The sequence below is a fragment of the Vespula vulgaris genome, chromosome 2 (genome assembly GCF_905475345.1).
Source record: "Vespula vulgaris chromosome 2, iyVesVulg1.1, whole genome shotgun sequence".
Classification (NCBI taxonomy): domain Eukaryota; kingdom Metazoa; phylum Arthropoda; class Insecta; order Hymenoptera; family Vespidae; genus Vespula; species Vespula vulgaris.
The window spans coordinates 18765050-18782722 of record NC_066587.1 but is presented as its reverse complement, the minus strand read 5'-3'; the positions used below and the strand labels follow the sequence as shown (position 1 = coordinate 18782722).

Genomic DNA, 17673 nt, shown 5'->3' with positions numbered 1-17673 from the left:
CCTCCCCTCCCTCCCCCTCTCTCTCCTCGTCTATCACGAATCATTGCGAGTTTTTTTAACGAGTGCATAAGGCCGCCCGTTCTTTTTAATAAAAAGTACATATCACGCGATTGCACGCTAGTATTCTGAGCTAGTATAAATCGAAGCTTTTTCTTGATCATACCGAGCGATCCGCGATTCTCTCTAACGATACAAGAGAGACGATTACAAAAATATTGATATATTGTACACGAGTATCCTAGCGTTATCTTCTTCGGCCAGCAATCATACCGTTCTATCATCGAAGCTACGACGCGTTGGCAATGGTTAGAATATCCAACGTCGTCACGCGACACCGAAGCGTTTTCTATCTTTTTTTTTTCTTTTTTTCTTCTTTTATAGTGTCGTTTAACTTTCAAAGCGATAGGTACGTTTCTGCGATACACGAATGCACAACGACGTTAATAATTATAAAATAACGCGACTCGCGCGTTAGTTATTATATCAAGTCGACGAAAATATCAAATCTATATTCGAATGACGCGACGCTTTCGTCCTACGTGATTTTTTGTGAAACGTTCGTTAGAAAAACGGTGCCCTTTTCTTCCCTCTTCGCTATCTTTCTAAACGTTCTTGAGATTACATTCGTTCGATTGTACCGAAAGAAATCGATCGATAAACGTTGCTACGTGATTTAGTCTCGAAAAGATCGTGTAACCGGCTAATACATCGAAATAGAGATTCAAATTCACAAATTCTACGTTCGTAACTTTCATCGTAAAGACTATTAAAATTCGAATCGCGAAAAGCGAACCGTCTCGAAAAGTAGAATCGTCGTAAGATCTCGCTAATCGAGTAAAATTTCATTGATCGACGTTCGAGTCGTGTTTCGAGTCGAACAGGCAACAAGTCGAAGAAAAATCTATGGAGAAATCGTTTTCGAATCGATCGATCTATAGTACGTTTAAGTGATTAACTGCGTTGTACATCCTCGCGCTACTACATCTAGTCACCGTCCATCTAGACTCTCCTAGTTCTCGATAAAAAGATCATACAAGGATAACTGGTGCGACGCACAATCGTTGATAAAACGTGTACGCGTATCGATAAAATATAAATAATACGATAATAATACATCGGGCGTCGCTCGATCAGCGAACAGCCGATCGCCCCTTTTATCGCGCTTTACGCGTCGTACCGATCTAATACCAAGCTAGGCTCGATCCTGCCAAGTGTGAAAATATATAATATTTCGCGATATCGCGATAAACTGGGCTATCATCACATAAAATATTTTCACGCGTCCGAAGTAAAGTTCTATTACGCAAGATCTATCCCTTAGGAAAAAATGTACGTTCGTATATTTTGTCAACTCGATTAGAGATTTAATCAACGCAGCGCGGTGTCTGTGAAATTTTCAGACCCAGACGAAATTATAAAACGAGACGTAGTAGAACTTTACGAGGAACTCGCGATTAGAACGAATCTAAGACCCGACGTACGTGATTACACATATATTCAAAATATACAATTCTCTATCTTGTCGGGTCAGCGACGACCGTCATGGCGCAGTATAACTACATCTATGAAAAATCGAGATCGTTCGTTGACGTCGAGAGCTTGGGGGCTCTTGTCGTCTCCGATACGTTCGATACGACGCATTTCGGCATTGCGGAACAACGCAAGACGATCAAAATATACATACGCGTATATCCCTTTTCGCAAAGAATTTTTCGGAAAAAGATTGATTTTCGGAAGAAGACGCATCCGCTTTCGTACCGGCGGCAAATACTGTCGGGAAAAAGAAACTCCTGACGCGCGCGGAGAAAAAGGGACAACTTATAAAACTAACGATACAAACGTCTAACATCGAACGACAGTATTATGGCTTAGAATCGATTCCCTTCGCGCGACGAATCGCCGACTACATTAGGCCATGATTATATCGTTTGGCATCGGAGCGTCGTTATCTCTATACCTTTCCGTCGGAACGGGGTGAACGTTGATAGGCGAAAATTAATCGAAGGTCAAGTATCTCGTTCGCCAATCATTCTCCGTTAAGCGACGAATCGAAGCGACGATCGGAACGCTCCGACGACCAACGATAGTAATCGAGAATCCTCGAGGAGTGTAGCGAAGCAGGGTCCTTCGAAAAGAGAGACGATAGATCAAGGAGCTCGAAGGGCTAGAGGTGCGCGAGCACCTCGACCGCAGCTATCGGTGGCGTTTGATCGCCGCTGAGGATTACGGGATCGGCCTCCGTTTGAACGATCCTGACGAGATTCGCGTCCTTCTTCGAGGGCACCAGATTCGCGTTCGGCGTAGCGTTGCCTCGCGCGCAATAACTCGGTGGTCTACTTTCTCGAACAGTACCACCAGCAGCCGCCACGATGCTACTGGCATTCGACCTGTAGGTGGGTGGCGGAGACGAAGTTGGCTGTAGCCGGTCTAGCAACAACAGCCGTAACCTGTACTCCTGCATGCTCGCCTGAAATTAAAGAGAAAAGTTTAGTATCGAACTTGGAAGAGAACTTTCTAAGCGAAGCGACGGCACGTATTCGAACAGAGGTCTCAACCGTACGAATCGCGAGTCGATCGCGAAACGCATCGTGTATACCAGAACGGTTTGCTCTTTCGCAATGCAAATCGCGATCGACCAGAGAGCTACGTAACGATCGGCGTCGACGCGAAGAGAGAAAAGAGAAGGCGTCGTAACGCGCTCGTATCGATTTCGTCTGGATTTGCAACGACCGCGACTCTGGAGAGATCGTTTTGCCCGGTCGTAACGTCGAATCTTCTTCGCAGAGTCGAAACGATAACAAAGTTACCTGGTAACTCGGTGGTGGCGTTCTAAATTGGAATTCCGGATAAATCATGGCAGCGTACGGGTGTATCGGCCTCGCCGGTGGAATCCGACCGGTGATCCCCGTGAAACCGAAGAAGCTGCCGCAATTTTCTCGGCTGGTCACTCGCCACGCCACTGCGCTAACGCTCACCAGGACCACTCCTATTCCTGCAAACGTCGGACGATATGCTCGTGTACAGTGAAAAATAATGATTTATGACGGATAAACGCATTCTCTCTTCGGATTTACCTCACTTTCGTACGATATTTATTACGCGTTGATCATCGCGCGCGATAGAACAAACGAAAAAGAAGAAAATAAAAAGGAAAGAGGAAAAAGAAAATGAAAAGAAATTTTTTAACTTTCTTAATCGAATAGATAAGAGAGATCGTTATTCTTTCGAACGTATCACGTACGCTCGTTGCGACTGGGTTGCGTTCCGCGCATTAAAATTAAAATCGGTGAAATCCATCCCGCGTTTTTCGAGAGAAAATCCCATCGACCGACGAGCGACGAGATAGCGAGCGATGAGAAAAAAGGCGGCGCTCTTCGTCGCCGCGACCGACCGACCGACGGATTCTCGCGAAGATCGTAGCTCGCTGTGAGAAAACACTTTCGACCGTCTCTCTGAGGCTCGACCGATAGAGAAACTCGATTGATTTTAACGGAGAGATTCCAGGGGAAATTTTAAAGCGTGCGAGCTACCCTTTCATTTCCGCGATTAGATAGACCTAGCTCCGACATTATACAACTAAGTAGCAATGTTGGGCAACACCCGATCCAATTAACGATTTTAACGCCATCGCGATCTAAATATTTGTTTCGTTATCAATCGGAATTATACCCAATAAAATTGTTCGAGTTGGATTCGTGCGAACGGAGAAATCGAAAATTGTGAGGACTCTTTTAATTAATTAATTAATTAGAAACGTAGAGTCGTCGTCTAATCTTCGTCTCGCTCTCGCGATCTCACGGTGGGTGAACGCGCGCGTGTGTAGGCGTACGACATCGATCTCTGTAGGTTAGAGCAGCAGCGTTCTCCCATTGTGAGAGAGGCATTCTGAGCGGGTCGCAGGTTACATGCCCACGTTTAGAAAGTAACTGTTGCGAGTGTTCGCTCTCGGCCCCCTCCTCTTCTCACTATCTCGCGCATTCGTACGGTGTTTTCATCGGCGCCGGACTTTGTCTATTTTTCTTATCTCTTTCTCGCTCTCTCTCTCTCTCTCTCTATCTCTCGGGCGTACTACGATGACGTATTATTACCCACTTATATTTTATTTCATTTTTTCCCTCGTACTCAGTCCCATAACTCTGTATCTACAAACGTCGTGAAAAAAAAACCATAGATATATGCAAACAAATGACGTATCGAAGGCACTATCTCTCATCGACCGATTTGTAGCACCTCCCGTCTACCCTCCATCCCCTCTCTTCGACCCCACTCTCTCTTTACTCTGAATGAATCCGGTCTACTCTGCCTAGCCTCGCTTTTATCTCGCTACCGGCTGCGCTTATGGAAGAGATCTGCTGCTCTTTCGTTAATTCGTGCGAAAGAAGCGGACGGAGTAGTCGTGAATGCTCGCGAGCGAAACAGGTTTCCGATCGGCCTCTTCTCCTCCACCCTCTACCCCACTCCTCGACCGACCCACCTCGAAACCAAGCAGAGGAGGCTAGTCTCCTACCTCTCTGCATCGTCTTTCTTCGTGCATCTTCTTGACTCAACGTTGCCGTGTATCTTTCTTCTTTCCTTCGATCGTTCGTACGTTTTTCTTTTACATTTCCAGTATATGTTAACAACGACAAGAAAAAAAAAAGAAAGTACAAGACGAGTTTTTTTCGCATGATAGAGTTTGGTTGCAAAATGGCATATACATATATATATGTATGCATGTACGTATGTACGTAGGTAGGTAGGTATATCAGCGTTCTTTCACACTTTTTCGCGTTTACTTCGTCAAGGAATGGATCGTAGGACGATCGAGCGAAATAAAAGCAAAAGAAAAATCTAAGCGTTCGTCGAAACTCGTTTCGAATGTTAACGACGTAACTTCTTTATAAACCATAGGGAGTAGACGATGAATTATCCGGTACCATTCATATTACCCGTATCGAATTCTACGAGCGTACAAGAGTTCCGTTATATTCGGTAACGTCTAGCCTTTACGATCGTCCTTGTAAATACCCTGTTGTCCCGTCCCGACCAGAGGCCGAATCTTATCGTTCGACAAGGACCAAGGAACGACGAGCAATTGAGAATGAAAAAAAAAAGAGAGAGAGGGGGGAAAAACGAAGAAACGCGAAAAGAACGAATCGAATAACAAAAATAAAAAGCGAGTACGCGCGTGGACATTTTCTTTCTTTCCCTTTTTCTTTTTGCTTTTTTTTCTTTCTTTTTTCTCCTCTTTTTCTTTTCTTTTCTTTATAGATATTATATGAAATGCCGAGCGAGCGTGGGAGCAAACGATTTAAATTTCAAGAGGACGGCATCCTGCATATTTCATGGTCTTACGAGATTTTACTTTTTGCAGCTTCGACGAGGACGGACATTTCTGCGTTTGTATAAATCGAACTCGCGAGAGAATAGAAATGAAATGTCCCTCGGAGGACGGGGAAAAAGTAAAAAATAAAAAATAAATAAATAAATAAATGAATAAAAAGAAAAGAGAAAAATAAACAAAACAAAAGTAAAAACGAAGATTTTCATCTTCTCTCGGACGTTGTACCGACGCGACGATTATTTTCGCTTATTAAAAAAAAAAAAAGAAAAAAGAAAAAGAAGTACTTTGGTTAAATTTTTCTTCTAGGCTTCTTTGAACAGAGGCGAAACGATCTATTCTAACCGGTCGGCACGCCGTATTTGGAGGCGTAGCGAGGCGTTGCGAGAAGAACACGGCGTAATTACGTACAATCTCGAGCGATCACGATCGTCTCTCGATCGATCGTTATAATTCTTTCGAGCATATATAGGCGTCTCTCCGATTTGCATTCGCATCCTGCAATTCGCTTCGCAAGGTTATCCTTTTGTGAAACGAAACGACGCAATTCGCCGCCAACGCCGGCGAAGGCCGCTACGTGTTCTAATTAATAAGAGATCGGGTCTTAGCATCTAATCTTGGTTCCGTCGATCGAACGATAGTTATCGTGATTCGTTACGGGCTGCATTTTTGATATTATATAGAACGGACGGTCGAGAACCGAGTGAAAATGAAATCGCTTTTGGATTATTTCCTTTTTTATATAAAATATATAATTATGGCCGAGGCTAGACACGAAACGACGATAGGAACGAGAGCGCCGAGCGTAAACGTTACGTAAGTTCGCACGAGTTTCTCCGATTCGTAGCGAAGACACCCAACCACTAAGAATCGAGAGGAAGAACGCGCGAGCGAGAAAGACGAGCGAGCAGTCGTGTCGGGTTCTCATGATTTTCCACGGTACGAGACACGTTCTTTCGTTCGAGCTTAGAGTATCGAAGCAAGGTGATTTCTCGTTATCCTAAACGATTCATTAACGCGACCCTGATCGTTCCTCCGTCGTCGTAAAATCGATTGGATACTCTCGTGAAATGCCATTGCCGAGCGAAATGGCATAACTCGTTCGCTAAACCGGAAATCGCTGGGCCCCCGTAGGCGAACAAAGATCTCCGAGGATTACGACCTGGAAACGTAGGAACGGCTCGAGCGTATTCTCCGCTGGCGTCCGTCGTTTAACCGTTAACAGTATAATTCGATCGGTTCGTTCGGACTTTGAACGAATATACGAGGACGTCGCGCGAGCTTTCTTTCTCTTTTCTTCTGCCTCCTCGAAAACGTAAATCTTCGTCGAAATAAGCCATCATCGAAATTGCCTCGTAATTAGCGATAATGGCCAACCCGTTCTTTTGTTCTTTTCAAGAGAAAAAAGAGAGAAGAGGAGGAAGAAGAACTATCGTCGGACAGACCGTGCGACGTTTTCTGCGAACTACAAATAACGTAGTGTCCATTGTCTTTCTTCGAAAACGGTTCTTCGACGGTCTTACAAACGCTCGCGCGCATTATCTCGCGCGGTGGTATCATTCGTAGCTTACGATATCTCTTGAAAGAAACTCTTCGAGCGTCGCGTAAGATCGCAGAGACGAGGTTTCTCCTCTTACGCGAACTTACCGATCATGAGTAGGGCCACGGCGATGTGATCGCGTCCCGAGGCCCTGAGAGCGCCCAAAAGGGCACCGGCACCGGCACAAACCAGACCCACCACTCCCACGCCGAGTATGGACCAACGCACCGGTGGCGAACCTAAGCCGCAACATTGCTTCGGTACTGCGTCCCTGAAAGACAAGAAGCGATCGTCAGAGAACTGACCCACTGACACACACTCCTTTTCCTCCTCTCCCGGTTGCTCGGTGGCCGCTAAGGCGACGAGACGACGAAGAATCGTGAGAGGCCAGCCGTTACACGCCACCTTCGAGGAAGGCACGGACGCGCTCCAAAAGGGTGTCCATTCCTTCCTCTTCTCGCTCGCTCCCTCCCATCGATCTCTTCGAGTTCGATCGAATCGTTCGTAAAACGTAACGCGTCGTTTCTTGCTTCCTGTAAATTATCCGACTCTGCCACGCCGATACTCTCCGCTGATAAGTCTATAAAACGGAATTACGACTCTTGAACGATCCAAGAAGCAGTTACCAAGTATGAGAAAAAGCATCGTTTTTCTTCGAGATCGACAGTAACACGGGCTTAATGGTCTTCCCTTCTCTCTTTCTCTTCATCCTCCTTATTCCCCCAACTTTAATGGGACTAATCCCTTGCGTAAGATGCATCGGTCAACGCGACGTATCGTCCCCCTTTCTACGTTTCCACCGCCACTCGTACGACGAAACCTCGTTAAACCTATCTCCTACAAAGCGACATTGAAAAGTTCATCTCGGTATGAAAAAAAAATCGTACGATCTAATCTTCTCGATATTTGGCCGCGAGATGCTTTACGAACGTGGGACGAACGGACGGACCATCGCCAAGACTATTGGGCGATGGAAATGGGAGGAAGGGTGCCAAACGATGGAACAAAGTAGCGACTTTGAGAGATCACAAAGCTCGAATCGACTCTTCGCGGTGCGGAATGGTGGATTTACGAGTCTCCTTGTAACCGGTGCTGGCCGTAACCGAGCCAGTGCGGCTCGGCCCTATTTCGCTTGGCTCGGAGAACGGTTCTCGATCTCTCGGCATGCGTTGAACTTTACTCGGCCGGATAATTGACGCCATTCGCCGGCTCATGGTCCGTTGCACGGATCACACGCACACGAACGCGTGTAACACGCTACCTTCCTACCTCTCCTCTTCCCCCCTACCGCTACCTTTCCTCTCGCGGCTCAAACTTCATGGGACGTGATATCCACGTTAAAACTTCGACCCCGGCGGGCATTTGCGCGTCTATAATCCAATTATCTCGCGCGTTTCCGCTCTCTTGTCCGTCCGAAGATAATCGTCATTACGTTCGCCTCGACGCCATGGTCGCGATACTCGACGCGACTTCCCGAGTGAATTTGAAAAAGAAGTACCCTGATAACTTCTACTTACGTAGCGTAGCGGAGAATGAAAAAAATATATATATATATATATGGAGGAAGAGAATGAAGGAATATAATTGAAAGAAGAGCTACGAGCGGATCGATAGACGCTCGTCCCTACGATCGTAGTCCCCCTCGGTGTCTATAGCATGGCCTAAATATGAAAATCAACTACGGAGACGCGAGAAAGGGATAGAGAAGGATCGGACGACGCATAGGACGAAGGACGGGCTCGTTTTCGAACCCCTCGAGTACGACGCGACGCTCTACTCCCAGCTCGAAGGCTTCCGTTAATAGGCCAGACGCGCGTAGAAAAAAGAAGAGGACCCATAGAAAACGACCAAGGGGAAAGATTCGGGACGAAACTCGTAGTTATCGATCCTATCTTACTTGGGACGCGCGTAGGTCCTACCTATATGGCGGACCCTTCGCGTTCCTTCACGGCTCGCCGATTGGATAAGGAATCTTTTCGGAAATGGTCACGCTCGACTACCGATCTTGGGGGAGAGCCTTTCCTCGCTCTATTCCATCTTACCGTAGTCCGTAATAAATCCTTTGGGCTTGAGAGATTAAAGATTATAGGACGTATCGATACGGTATGCGTGTCGCAAATACAAAGTGTATCGCGTACTCGCGTAAAAGGAAAAAGGAAGAGATCGATAAACGAAAACGAACCGACCTGCCGAATGCCGAAACGCTGGTAGGTACGGGAAAGGGTAAGCCCAAACTGAGTCCCCTGAGTCCGAGATGAGGTGGCGGCGGGTGAAGAAAACCCCTCGCAGGTGGCACCAAAGGCACTCCGGGAGCGTTCGCGGACGCGGGGCAAGCACCGACCGCGACGGCCGCGTTCGCGGCACCCGGATAAGTCGGTGGGAGCGAGCAACTCCTCAGGGCCCGGCGATGCTGTCTCCGCATTCGCCTCTCGCGGCGACGCGCGCCACGTGACTCGCTCGCCAGCTCCTCGAGGACCTCGGGCCCATTCTGAAGCGCCACCTCCGTTTGTGCTTCCGTCGAGGTGAACGACCGAACGTTGTTGCCGTTGGCACTGCCGTTGCCGTTGCCGCTCCCGTTGTTGGGATTATCGTTGGGATTACTGTTGTTGTTGCTGTGCCGATTGTTGTTATTGTTGTTGTCCCCCCGCGGTTCCTGCGAACAATCAACATTTTTGCGGGATCAACGATCGAAGCACGTTCTTCTTGCGAAATATCACGGATTCTCGATTACTGACCAAACCATCGCCGTCGCCATAGATCGTCTACCTCCCTCCCACCCGTGTGTCCCTTTCTCCGTGCCATGTGCTTCCCACACGGAACGCGAGCCACCGACCGACAGTGGTTCCCAAACGTTTTACGCATTCTTCGACGAGCTACCTCTACGCTATTATATCGTCCTTTTAACTTTGATTCGCGCCCGTACCAAACGCCTCCCACTCGCGAGATCTCTTGCGTTTACTTATTCTATAGGAAAAAGGAAAGTACGTTTTACGCTCGAAATTACGGAGGAGCGTCGTAATTAATCATGAGAAGAGATAAGACTGAGACCCACGCGATCCCGCATTAACGAGAAATTCAATTCTCGGTGCTTTCCTAATTGTGCGAAGAAAAAATGGAGTTAGGAACGAGGGATCCTCTCTCTGTCTTTTCCTTTTTCATCCTACTGGGCCTTGGGCACATGAGAAACCAACTGTCTCTCTCTCTCTCTCTCTCGAGGTTTTCCTATTTTTCTCTTTTTCCTCTTCGGTGTTAGATAGACCGAGCCCTGCCATTGTTATGGATGCAATTACGTTATTTACGACGCAACCGCGAAGATCGCTCGTTGATAAAGAGTTTAAAGACCCGAAGCGCTATGCGAGTCCCGTATTTCAACGGACCGACATTGTGTATAGCAAATGCAGGCAGCGGTACTTGGACCAAAAAAAGGAAAAGAAGAGAAAAGAAAAAAAAAAGAAAGATCGTAAAATCTTCCCTAGCATCGCGTTATACCGTGACCACGCGCGCGCCGTGATCAACGATACGCTATCGTTCCTGGCGTGTTATCAATCCTGGTGCATCGAGCTATCCACCGACGAAGCGAGGTCGTGCATCGCTTCTCTAGCCAGATCGCTCTACTCGATATCAGAACGCACCGAAGGAAGGATGCGGAACAAACCTGTCGAACATTCTAATCCAAGTTTCACGAAATTAGAAGGACGGAAATCGCGTGGAAAATATTTTTTCATTTCCTTTCAACATCGTCACACTTACTTAATGAAAAATCTTTTCACATAGCATACTTTTCCTTATACACGCAACGTAAAACACACTGGCAATGTTTACTCGAAAGGAAAGCTTATACACAGGCTGCGTATACAGGCATCTGTCTATCCATCTATCTATCTACATATACATACATACATACATCCATACATACATACATATATATATATATAGAGGTATAAAACCCTTCGGAATCCGGAACGAACGAAAAGAACCGCAATCGTTTTCGCGCTGCGAAACGCTCGACTTATCTCTTTGCGAAGATTCTAAGGAAAAATAAGAGAAGAAGAAGACGAAGGGGTAGACGAGGATGAACGGAAAAAGAAAATGAAAAAGAACAAGAAAAGAGAAAAAAAATCCGCGTAAGAAGAAAAAGTGGGTCGCGACCGTAAGCAGTCTTATAGAAATATCTGCATGGGCGAATCGTCCTTAAAGCAAAGGCTTCGCCGAGAGAGAACTCGGGCTTTCGTTCGAACGAAGCGAGTGGATGAAAGTCAGCGTGAAATCGGGACGCCTCTTTCTCTCCTCCTCCCTCCCTCCTCTCTCCTCTTTCCACCATTCCTCTTCCTCCTTTACGAGGGGTGGCGGAAAATTTAATAGCGAGCATCCAAGCACGATCGCGATTCCTCCCGCGCGATGTATACTACGAGAGAAGGAACGCGGTTCCATCCTGTGCGTGCAGCTATTAGGGCTGCGACGATTTAAAAGGGGGAGCCTGCTTTGATCGAGGAAATAAATTACGTTCGTGTCGGCGCATACTCGTGTACGTCGTGCGCGCTTCTACACGTTCGGCAGTATACCTACGTAACGCATACGCCCGTAAGCGAGCGAAGTTAATTAAGGTTCAACGAGAAAAAAAAGAAAGAAAGAAAGAATGAAAGAAAGAAAGAAAAGGAAAAGGGCCGTCGTTAAACGTATACGACCGATTATGATTATAACGAAAATTCACTCGTGACGTACCCTTTCTACGTATATGTCATTACCATAATACACCGTTAGAGCGTCCGGGAAATTTCTTTGTTTTCTTTTTCCATTTCAAGAGGCAACGCATTACACGGCGGCTACTCAAATTCGAACGACTAATCGACCTGGCGAAACTCGCGATATCGAACCTCGGTAAAGGCATTGGATCGAGCGATCGAGACTCGGAGGAGGAGGAGGAGGAAGAGAAGGAGCAAGAACGCTCGAACGAATCATACGGTCTTTTATCTTTTCGTAAAACCAGAATCCTTCGAGGACGTCGAATCCTCCGGTCGCGTTCCCAAGGAGAAACGAGTTTTCAGTCGCGGAAAAACAGCTTAATTGCGGTGATCGAGGCATCCCTTTCGTCGGAAGCCGTAGATCCGCCTAGAGAAAAAAAGGAGAAGAAGAAAGAAAAAAGAAGGCGCGTCTTACCTGATCGTCCGCGTTGCTCCTGACAATTACCACGGTACTACCGTCGACGCCAACGACGCTCACGGGCCTCGGGGCATTCTCAGACAGGGCCCCGGCCATCGTACGGTCCTGCAGCACACATCGGGGATCTCTTCTTTCTCTTATAACCCTTTATCCTTTCTTCGTCGCGTTCGCCACGTTTCGCCACCGTTTCATCCGCTCTCCTTTTCCAGCAGACACGATCAACCACCGCTCTTTCTTTCTTTCTTTCTTTATTTCTCTTCCCTCTCGCAAAACGAGATCACCCTTCTGTTCTTCACCCTCGTCTATCCCTTTCCTTCCCACTTATTCCCAATGTCGTGGTCCTTCCTCCTTCGCGTCCTTCTCCCTCCTCTGTATAAGCGAAATACATGGATAGATACATTGGTATAGAATAGAACTATAAATATATATACGTATGGCGCTTACGCGCGCGTGTCCCTATATATATATGCGTATATATATATATATATATATATATATATATATATATATATATATATGTATATATATCCCTCTTCCCCTGTCCTACTCCGTTTTCATTTCTCCGACAAAACTCGCATCGCTCCCCCACGACTCTCTCTCTCTCTCTCTCTCTCTTAGCTCGTACCGCTCGACCTCTTTCACTCTTCCTTCTCGCGCGCGCGTTTCTCTTTCACTCGCACAAAGTGCGGCCTCGCGAGCGGAGCCTCTCCTTTGTTCCGGACGAATCGCCGGAGAGTAGGACGGCGGCCGTCGTCGTCGTGGTGGCTCCAAGACCCAAGCATATCCCTTTAACGAGCAGCCATCTAATCGAGCACGGAATTACCAGCACCATCGCCAATGAGAAATGGAAGCCGAGCCCTCCTCCTTCTTCCGTTTTTCCTTCTACTCGCCCTCCTACTCTTTTTCTTTCTACTTCCAGCCAGTACTACTCGTAATGACCAAAGAGAATCGTGCACGGAGATAAGAGCTCGCTTTCGTAGCTCGTTTGGAGAAAATCAAACATACCCCCTCCTCCCCCCGTGTTCGATCTCAGGCTATCCGATCCAAATCGCTGCCATACCACGCTACTCTCGTTCTACCATCCGTTTCTCTCCCTTTCTTTTCGATTCGAGCATCGACTACGCTACTCTGCTCCAACGATCGGTTTATCAACGACTCGGCCATGTTCGGCCGCCATCGGCCGATGCTGAAAATCAATCTGATGCTCCACCGACTCGTTTACGTACCTAGGAACGATTTCCAACGAAAAGTCGGTATTATTGTTAACTCGTTCGTCCTTCCTCCAATTCTTTCTATCGACGATCGAGAATTTTGATAGAAATATATCGGCGAAACATCGGAGAAATCGAATTTGAATAAGAACGCTCCGGATCCCAAGGTCCGGGTAAGCATCGATTATTTTCGATAAAAATTCTCCCCCTTCGTACGTGGACGTTTGTCGGACGTTTAAAGCGTTAATAACGTACGAGTCGCAATCGTATGGACGAGGAAAATAAAGGAGAGAGAGAGAGAGAGAGAGAGAGTCCTGTCGCGATTCCGTCCGTTTTAGCGTCGGCCAAACGATTTACCGTAACGATAAAATACGCGTCGCGCGATTAAAATAATAACGACGATAACGAGCTATCGGAGAAGGAGAAATAATTCCTTGGGATCCTACGTAGACTCGAGTCGAGTCTAGACGTCTTATTACGGTCACGCTGACGATAACCGTTCGGTGTCTTTTTTCTTAGGGGAAACGAAAAAAAAAAAAAGTCAAGTGGATATAACGATGCGGAGTACCACGAAAAAAATGAATAAAGAAATTCATGCAAAGATTACTCGTAAAACTACTCTAAACTAATAAAAGACCGTACAAACTATTTGAAATAATACATCGACCGCAAAGACGTAATAAGATAGATTTTTCTTTCTTTATGCTTGGAAAGTAACTAAACCACGAAGGTGTCGCTGCAAGCTCGGTACACTTGTCTGCGGAGCACTCGTCTGAGAAAAATGGGCTCTCCCTCTCTCTCTCTCTTTCTCTCTCTCCACGTCTCTAGGGCAGTGACAGCGATACGATTTGGTATTTTCTCAGCGAGCCATGCGTCCGAGCGCGACGCTCGGTAGGCGCGAGGAGCGTGTACTACGTACGAACGTATACGCCTGTTACAAGACTAACTGTATGGCGACGTTTACGTTGCAAATTACAGTCGCGCTCGTTCACGACCGTTTTGAGAAACGGTACTTCTCGCGCTTGTCTCTCTACGTTCTCCACCGGGACCGATGACAACCGATCGTTGCTTTTTCGGTTACCCCATGAGAATACTCCAATTATATTCGTCGTAAACTCTCGAATCTTGGAAAAACAAAGTCCGGAAAATCTAGAAGCTCCGCTGCGCGACGCGCGACGCGGAATTGATAGACGACCCTCTTCGATATTTTATCGAGACGAATTTATATCGAGAACGTTACAAATATATCTCTAGGCGATATATTTATGATCGGACCTTCTTTGCCATCTTCTTGGAACGGTGAAAGACATTCCAGAGAAACAGATTATTAGTGGCTCGTTGAAAAAAGGAAGTAAAAGAAAAAGAAAAAAAAAAGAAATAGCGACGAACATAACAGTTTTCACACACAACAACATTCACTCGGCCCAGATTCGTAAGATCGCGTCCGCGCGACCATCGACGCGAACGATCGTTCGGCTTGAATAATCGCACCAACAATTTCTCGGCTAACGGTTCTACGCCAATAATTATTCGCCCAGGAAACGTTCGAGCATAACTATCCCTCTTTCTCCAACCCTTTTAGACGGGTCTCCGCTTGATCATTATATTTAGAACGTTTTTTATTATTATTATTATTATTATTACTATTAACGCTTAAACGTAACGCTTTATTTCTCTTTCCACGAATCTCACTTCCCGTTAACGTTTGACATTTAGTCGAAAAGATTTACGATCGGCTTCGTTATCCGGGATTTAAAGTCGACCAAATGTACGAACGACGTCGTCGTTTCTTTTCTTTTCGCGCGAAACGTATTTTCAGAGGTTCCAATCAATCCGACCTTCTTTACGTCTGAAAATAACGTTTACATTCGTATATCGATACCTTGCCTAGAGTAAACTATAAAAGACGACAATGTTCTCTCCGGGGTATACGAATATATTTCGATTTCATCTCGAAAAAAAAAAGTTTCCAACCGCTTCGTAAGCCGTTCGAACTTAACAGGAAGTCGCGCCTAAAGCATAAATGCTGACCGTACTACTTTTCGGGCGAGCCTATCCTCGAAAAGATCGACGAGCGCGCTCGTGAAAGAGATAGAAAGAGAGAGAAAGAGAAACTGAAAAAGAAAGAAAAAGAGAGCGCTTGGATTTCGGAGGGGAAACCACTCCTCTATTATTTTCTTTTCACAGAGGAACGAGCACGAAACGTCGAAGCACAGAAATCCACGGCGCGCAACGTCCTCGTCGTCGTTTCGAGGGAAAGCGTGCGAGTTTCGAACCGAAAATCATCCTCCATTTCTCTCTCCGTCTCTCTCTCTCTCTCTCTCTCTCTCTCTCTATCTCGCTCTTCTATTCCGTCTGTCTCTTTTACTCCTCTGAAATTCGATCGAACGTCGAACCGATCGAGCAAGTACAGCGATTTCCAACATCGCGCGCTTTCGAATCATCGAGATCTAAATGTTTATTACAAGGATTCGTAATTTGACATTGACGAGAATACGAAAAAAACAAAAAAGAAAAATCACAGACGAACGGAATTAATGAATTAAATCGAAGGTATCAACGATCTCCATTGCGTCCTTTTTCTTCTTCTTCTCCTCTGAAAACTATACGATACAGACGATCGTAGTCGTTGAATCTTTTCGATTGTCAAATAAGTAAGCTTAGTAATCGATTGCGACTATGGATTCGCTCGCGAGTACACGACGGAGGCCGAGAGAACGAAGAATAAACGTATTCGTTCTCGATACGACGAATATGGAAAACCGTGATCGTGATTTTCAATTACGTAGGAAAATCTGTTCGATACACGTTCCTAATTATCTTAACGAATCTACCAACGCGACGTTGTAATCGCTGAACTGTCTAGAGTAACAGGGTGACTCGATGTGAGTGAGAGAGAGAGAGAGAGAGAGGTAAAGTAAGAGATAGAAAGAGAAGGCTACGATTGAAAGAGAAAAACACCTGAAATCTCATCGGCAGTGGTTAGGCTTCTTCGAACACTGGAATAAGGACGAATAGTGCGTCGGCATCCGTGAGAGGAGAAAAGGAGAAGAGAGAAGGAGAAAAGAACGGGGAGAGAGAGAGAGAGAGAGAGAGAGAGAACCGTCAGTCGATGGCTGTGCAGTACCTCCGCTTTCTCGGCTACATTCTCTCGTACGTCCACACTTTTCTCAGGTTTCTTCGCACTCGCGAGATCTGGCAAAAGCACTAACACGTAGAAACGAAAAAAAAAGAAAAGAAAGAAAAAGAAATAAAGGACGAGAATGGCAGGCGAGTGGTGGCGCGCGCGCGCGCGAGCCAACACGCGCGACGCGGACCCGTTAAAAAGAAAGAAACTACGAAACGACGCTACCCGTACCGAGGCAACGAGTCGACTGACTTCTCGCGACATGGCGCGCCGTGCAAACGCTCACCGACGCCATCTTGCGACCGAGCGCGGAACCACGTGACGCTCGCGAGCCAATCGGATCGACCCGTGGAAAGCGTCGCGCTCTCCAAATGAGAGAGAGAGAGAGAGAGGGATAGGACGACGTAGGTCAGAGCGAAAAGAAAGACACGATTGTTTGAGAAAATACTTTTGCTTTTCCTTCGCGTCTCGATATTCGATATTATCTCGCGTTTTAATCCCGTCGATACTCGTAAAACGATGCTCGTTGAATATCTGTTACTTAAGTAGCTCGGAAATCACTACGAGTAATTGCGAAAAATGGTTGAACGTGACGGAAGACAAAAATGAACGAGAAGTAAATATCAAAAGATTCAAAGAGACAAAAGAGCTTACCAAATCCCGGTAAACGAGCGAACATCATGCTCCGTCGAATGCGTATAAAGGAGCGCGTTGAAGTTCCCCGCTTGGTAGAGATCGACTCGTTCCGTGTGTGCGCGTACGAGTCTCTCTGCTGGAGCCGTTTCAAAGAGCGTCGTGAAACAAAGGGAAAAAATGCGGAAGTTGGATTGTGGATATAAAGAACGGGGATAAAGTACACGTTTTCAGAGACGTATCGGACCTTAACGCGTCGTACATTTTTACAAAAATACGGAAGCAACGGCGGTAAAGGGGGTTGAGTAAGAAAGAAAACGAGAGGGACAGAAGCGTGACAAGTAATAGGACTGCGAAAGAGGAAATGCATCGGCTCGTTTTTCCATCTATTTATCTTTTTTTAAACGAACGAACTCGCGTGACACGGTGGTTTCTCGGAAACGCTGAGAAAAGCAAATCTGCGATTGAAAGTCGTCGTCGTCGTCGTCTTTTTTTTTCGAATCCTGTTTACGAACGACGTTTAATTTCATCCGAATTGGACGATCGAAAATCGATCGCGTTTTCGTTTCGCTCTGCAACGCAAATTGCTTTTGCGAATTGCCCATCGATAAGCTCGATCTTTCGTTTTTGTCTATTCCGAATCACTCTCGTTTCGATATCGAGCGCTCGATGGATCTCGTTT

The 17673-nt window shown here is 46.3% G+C and overlaps 1 protein-coding gene across 2 annotated transcripts; it reads right to left on the bottom strand.

The window, feature by feature from the left end:
• Window positions 1–319: 319 nt before the first annotated feature.
• On the bottom strand, window positions 320–16618 carry LOC127061545 (uncharacterized). Of its 2 annotated transcripts, none has more exons than XM_050988577.1 (6): window positions 16359–16618; window positions 12018–12389; window positions 9047–9513; window positions 6968–7131; window positions 2808–2992; window positions 320–2467 (listed from the first exon to the last, which is right to left on the bottom strand). In XM_050988577.1, exons 2-6 carry the CDS (start codon window positions 12114–12116, stop codon window positions 2165–2167), a joined length of 1218 nt encoding a protein of 405 aa, XP_050844534.1. In that variant the 5' UTR covers window positions 12117–12389; window positions 16359–16618; the 3' UTR covers window positions 320–2164. The 2 variants fall into 2 exon arrangements, with proteins under 2 accessions (XP_050844534.1, XP_050844535.1); XM_050988578.1 differs by lacking the exon at window positions 16359–16618 and adding an exon at window positions 16193–16334.
• Window positions 16619–17673: the final 1055 nt, after the last annotated feature.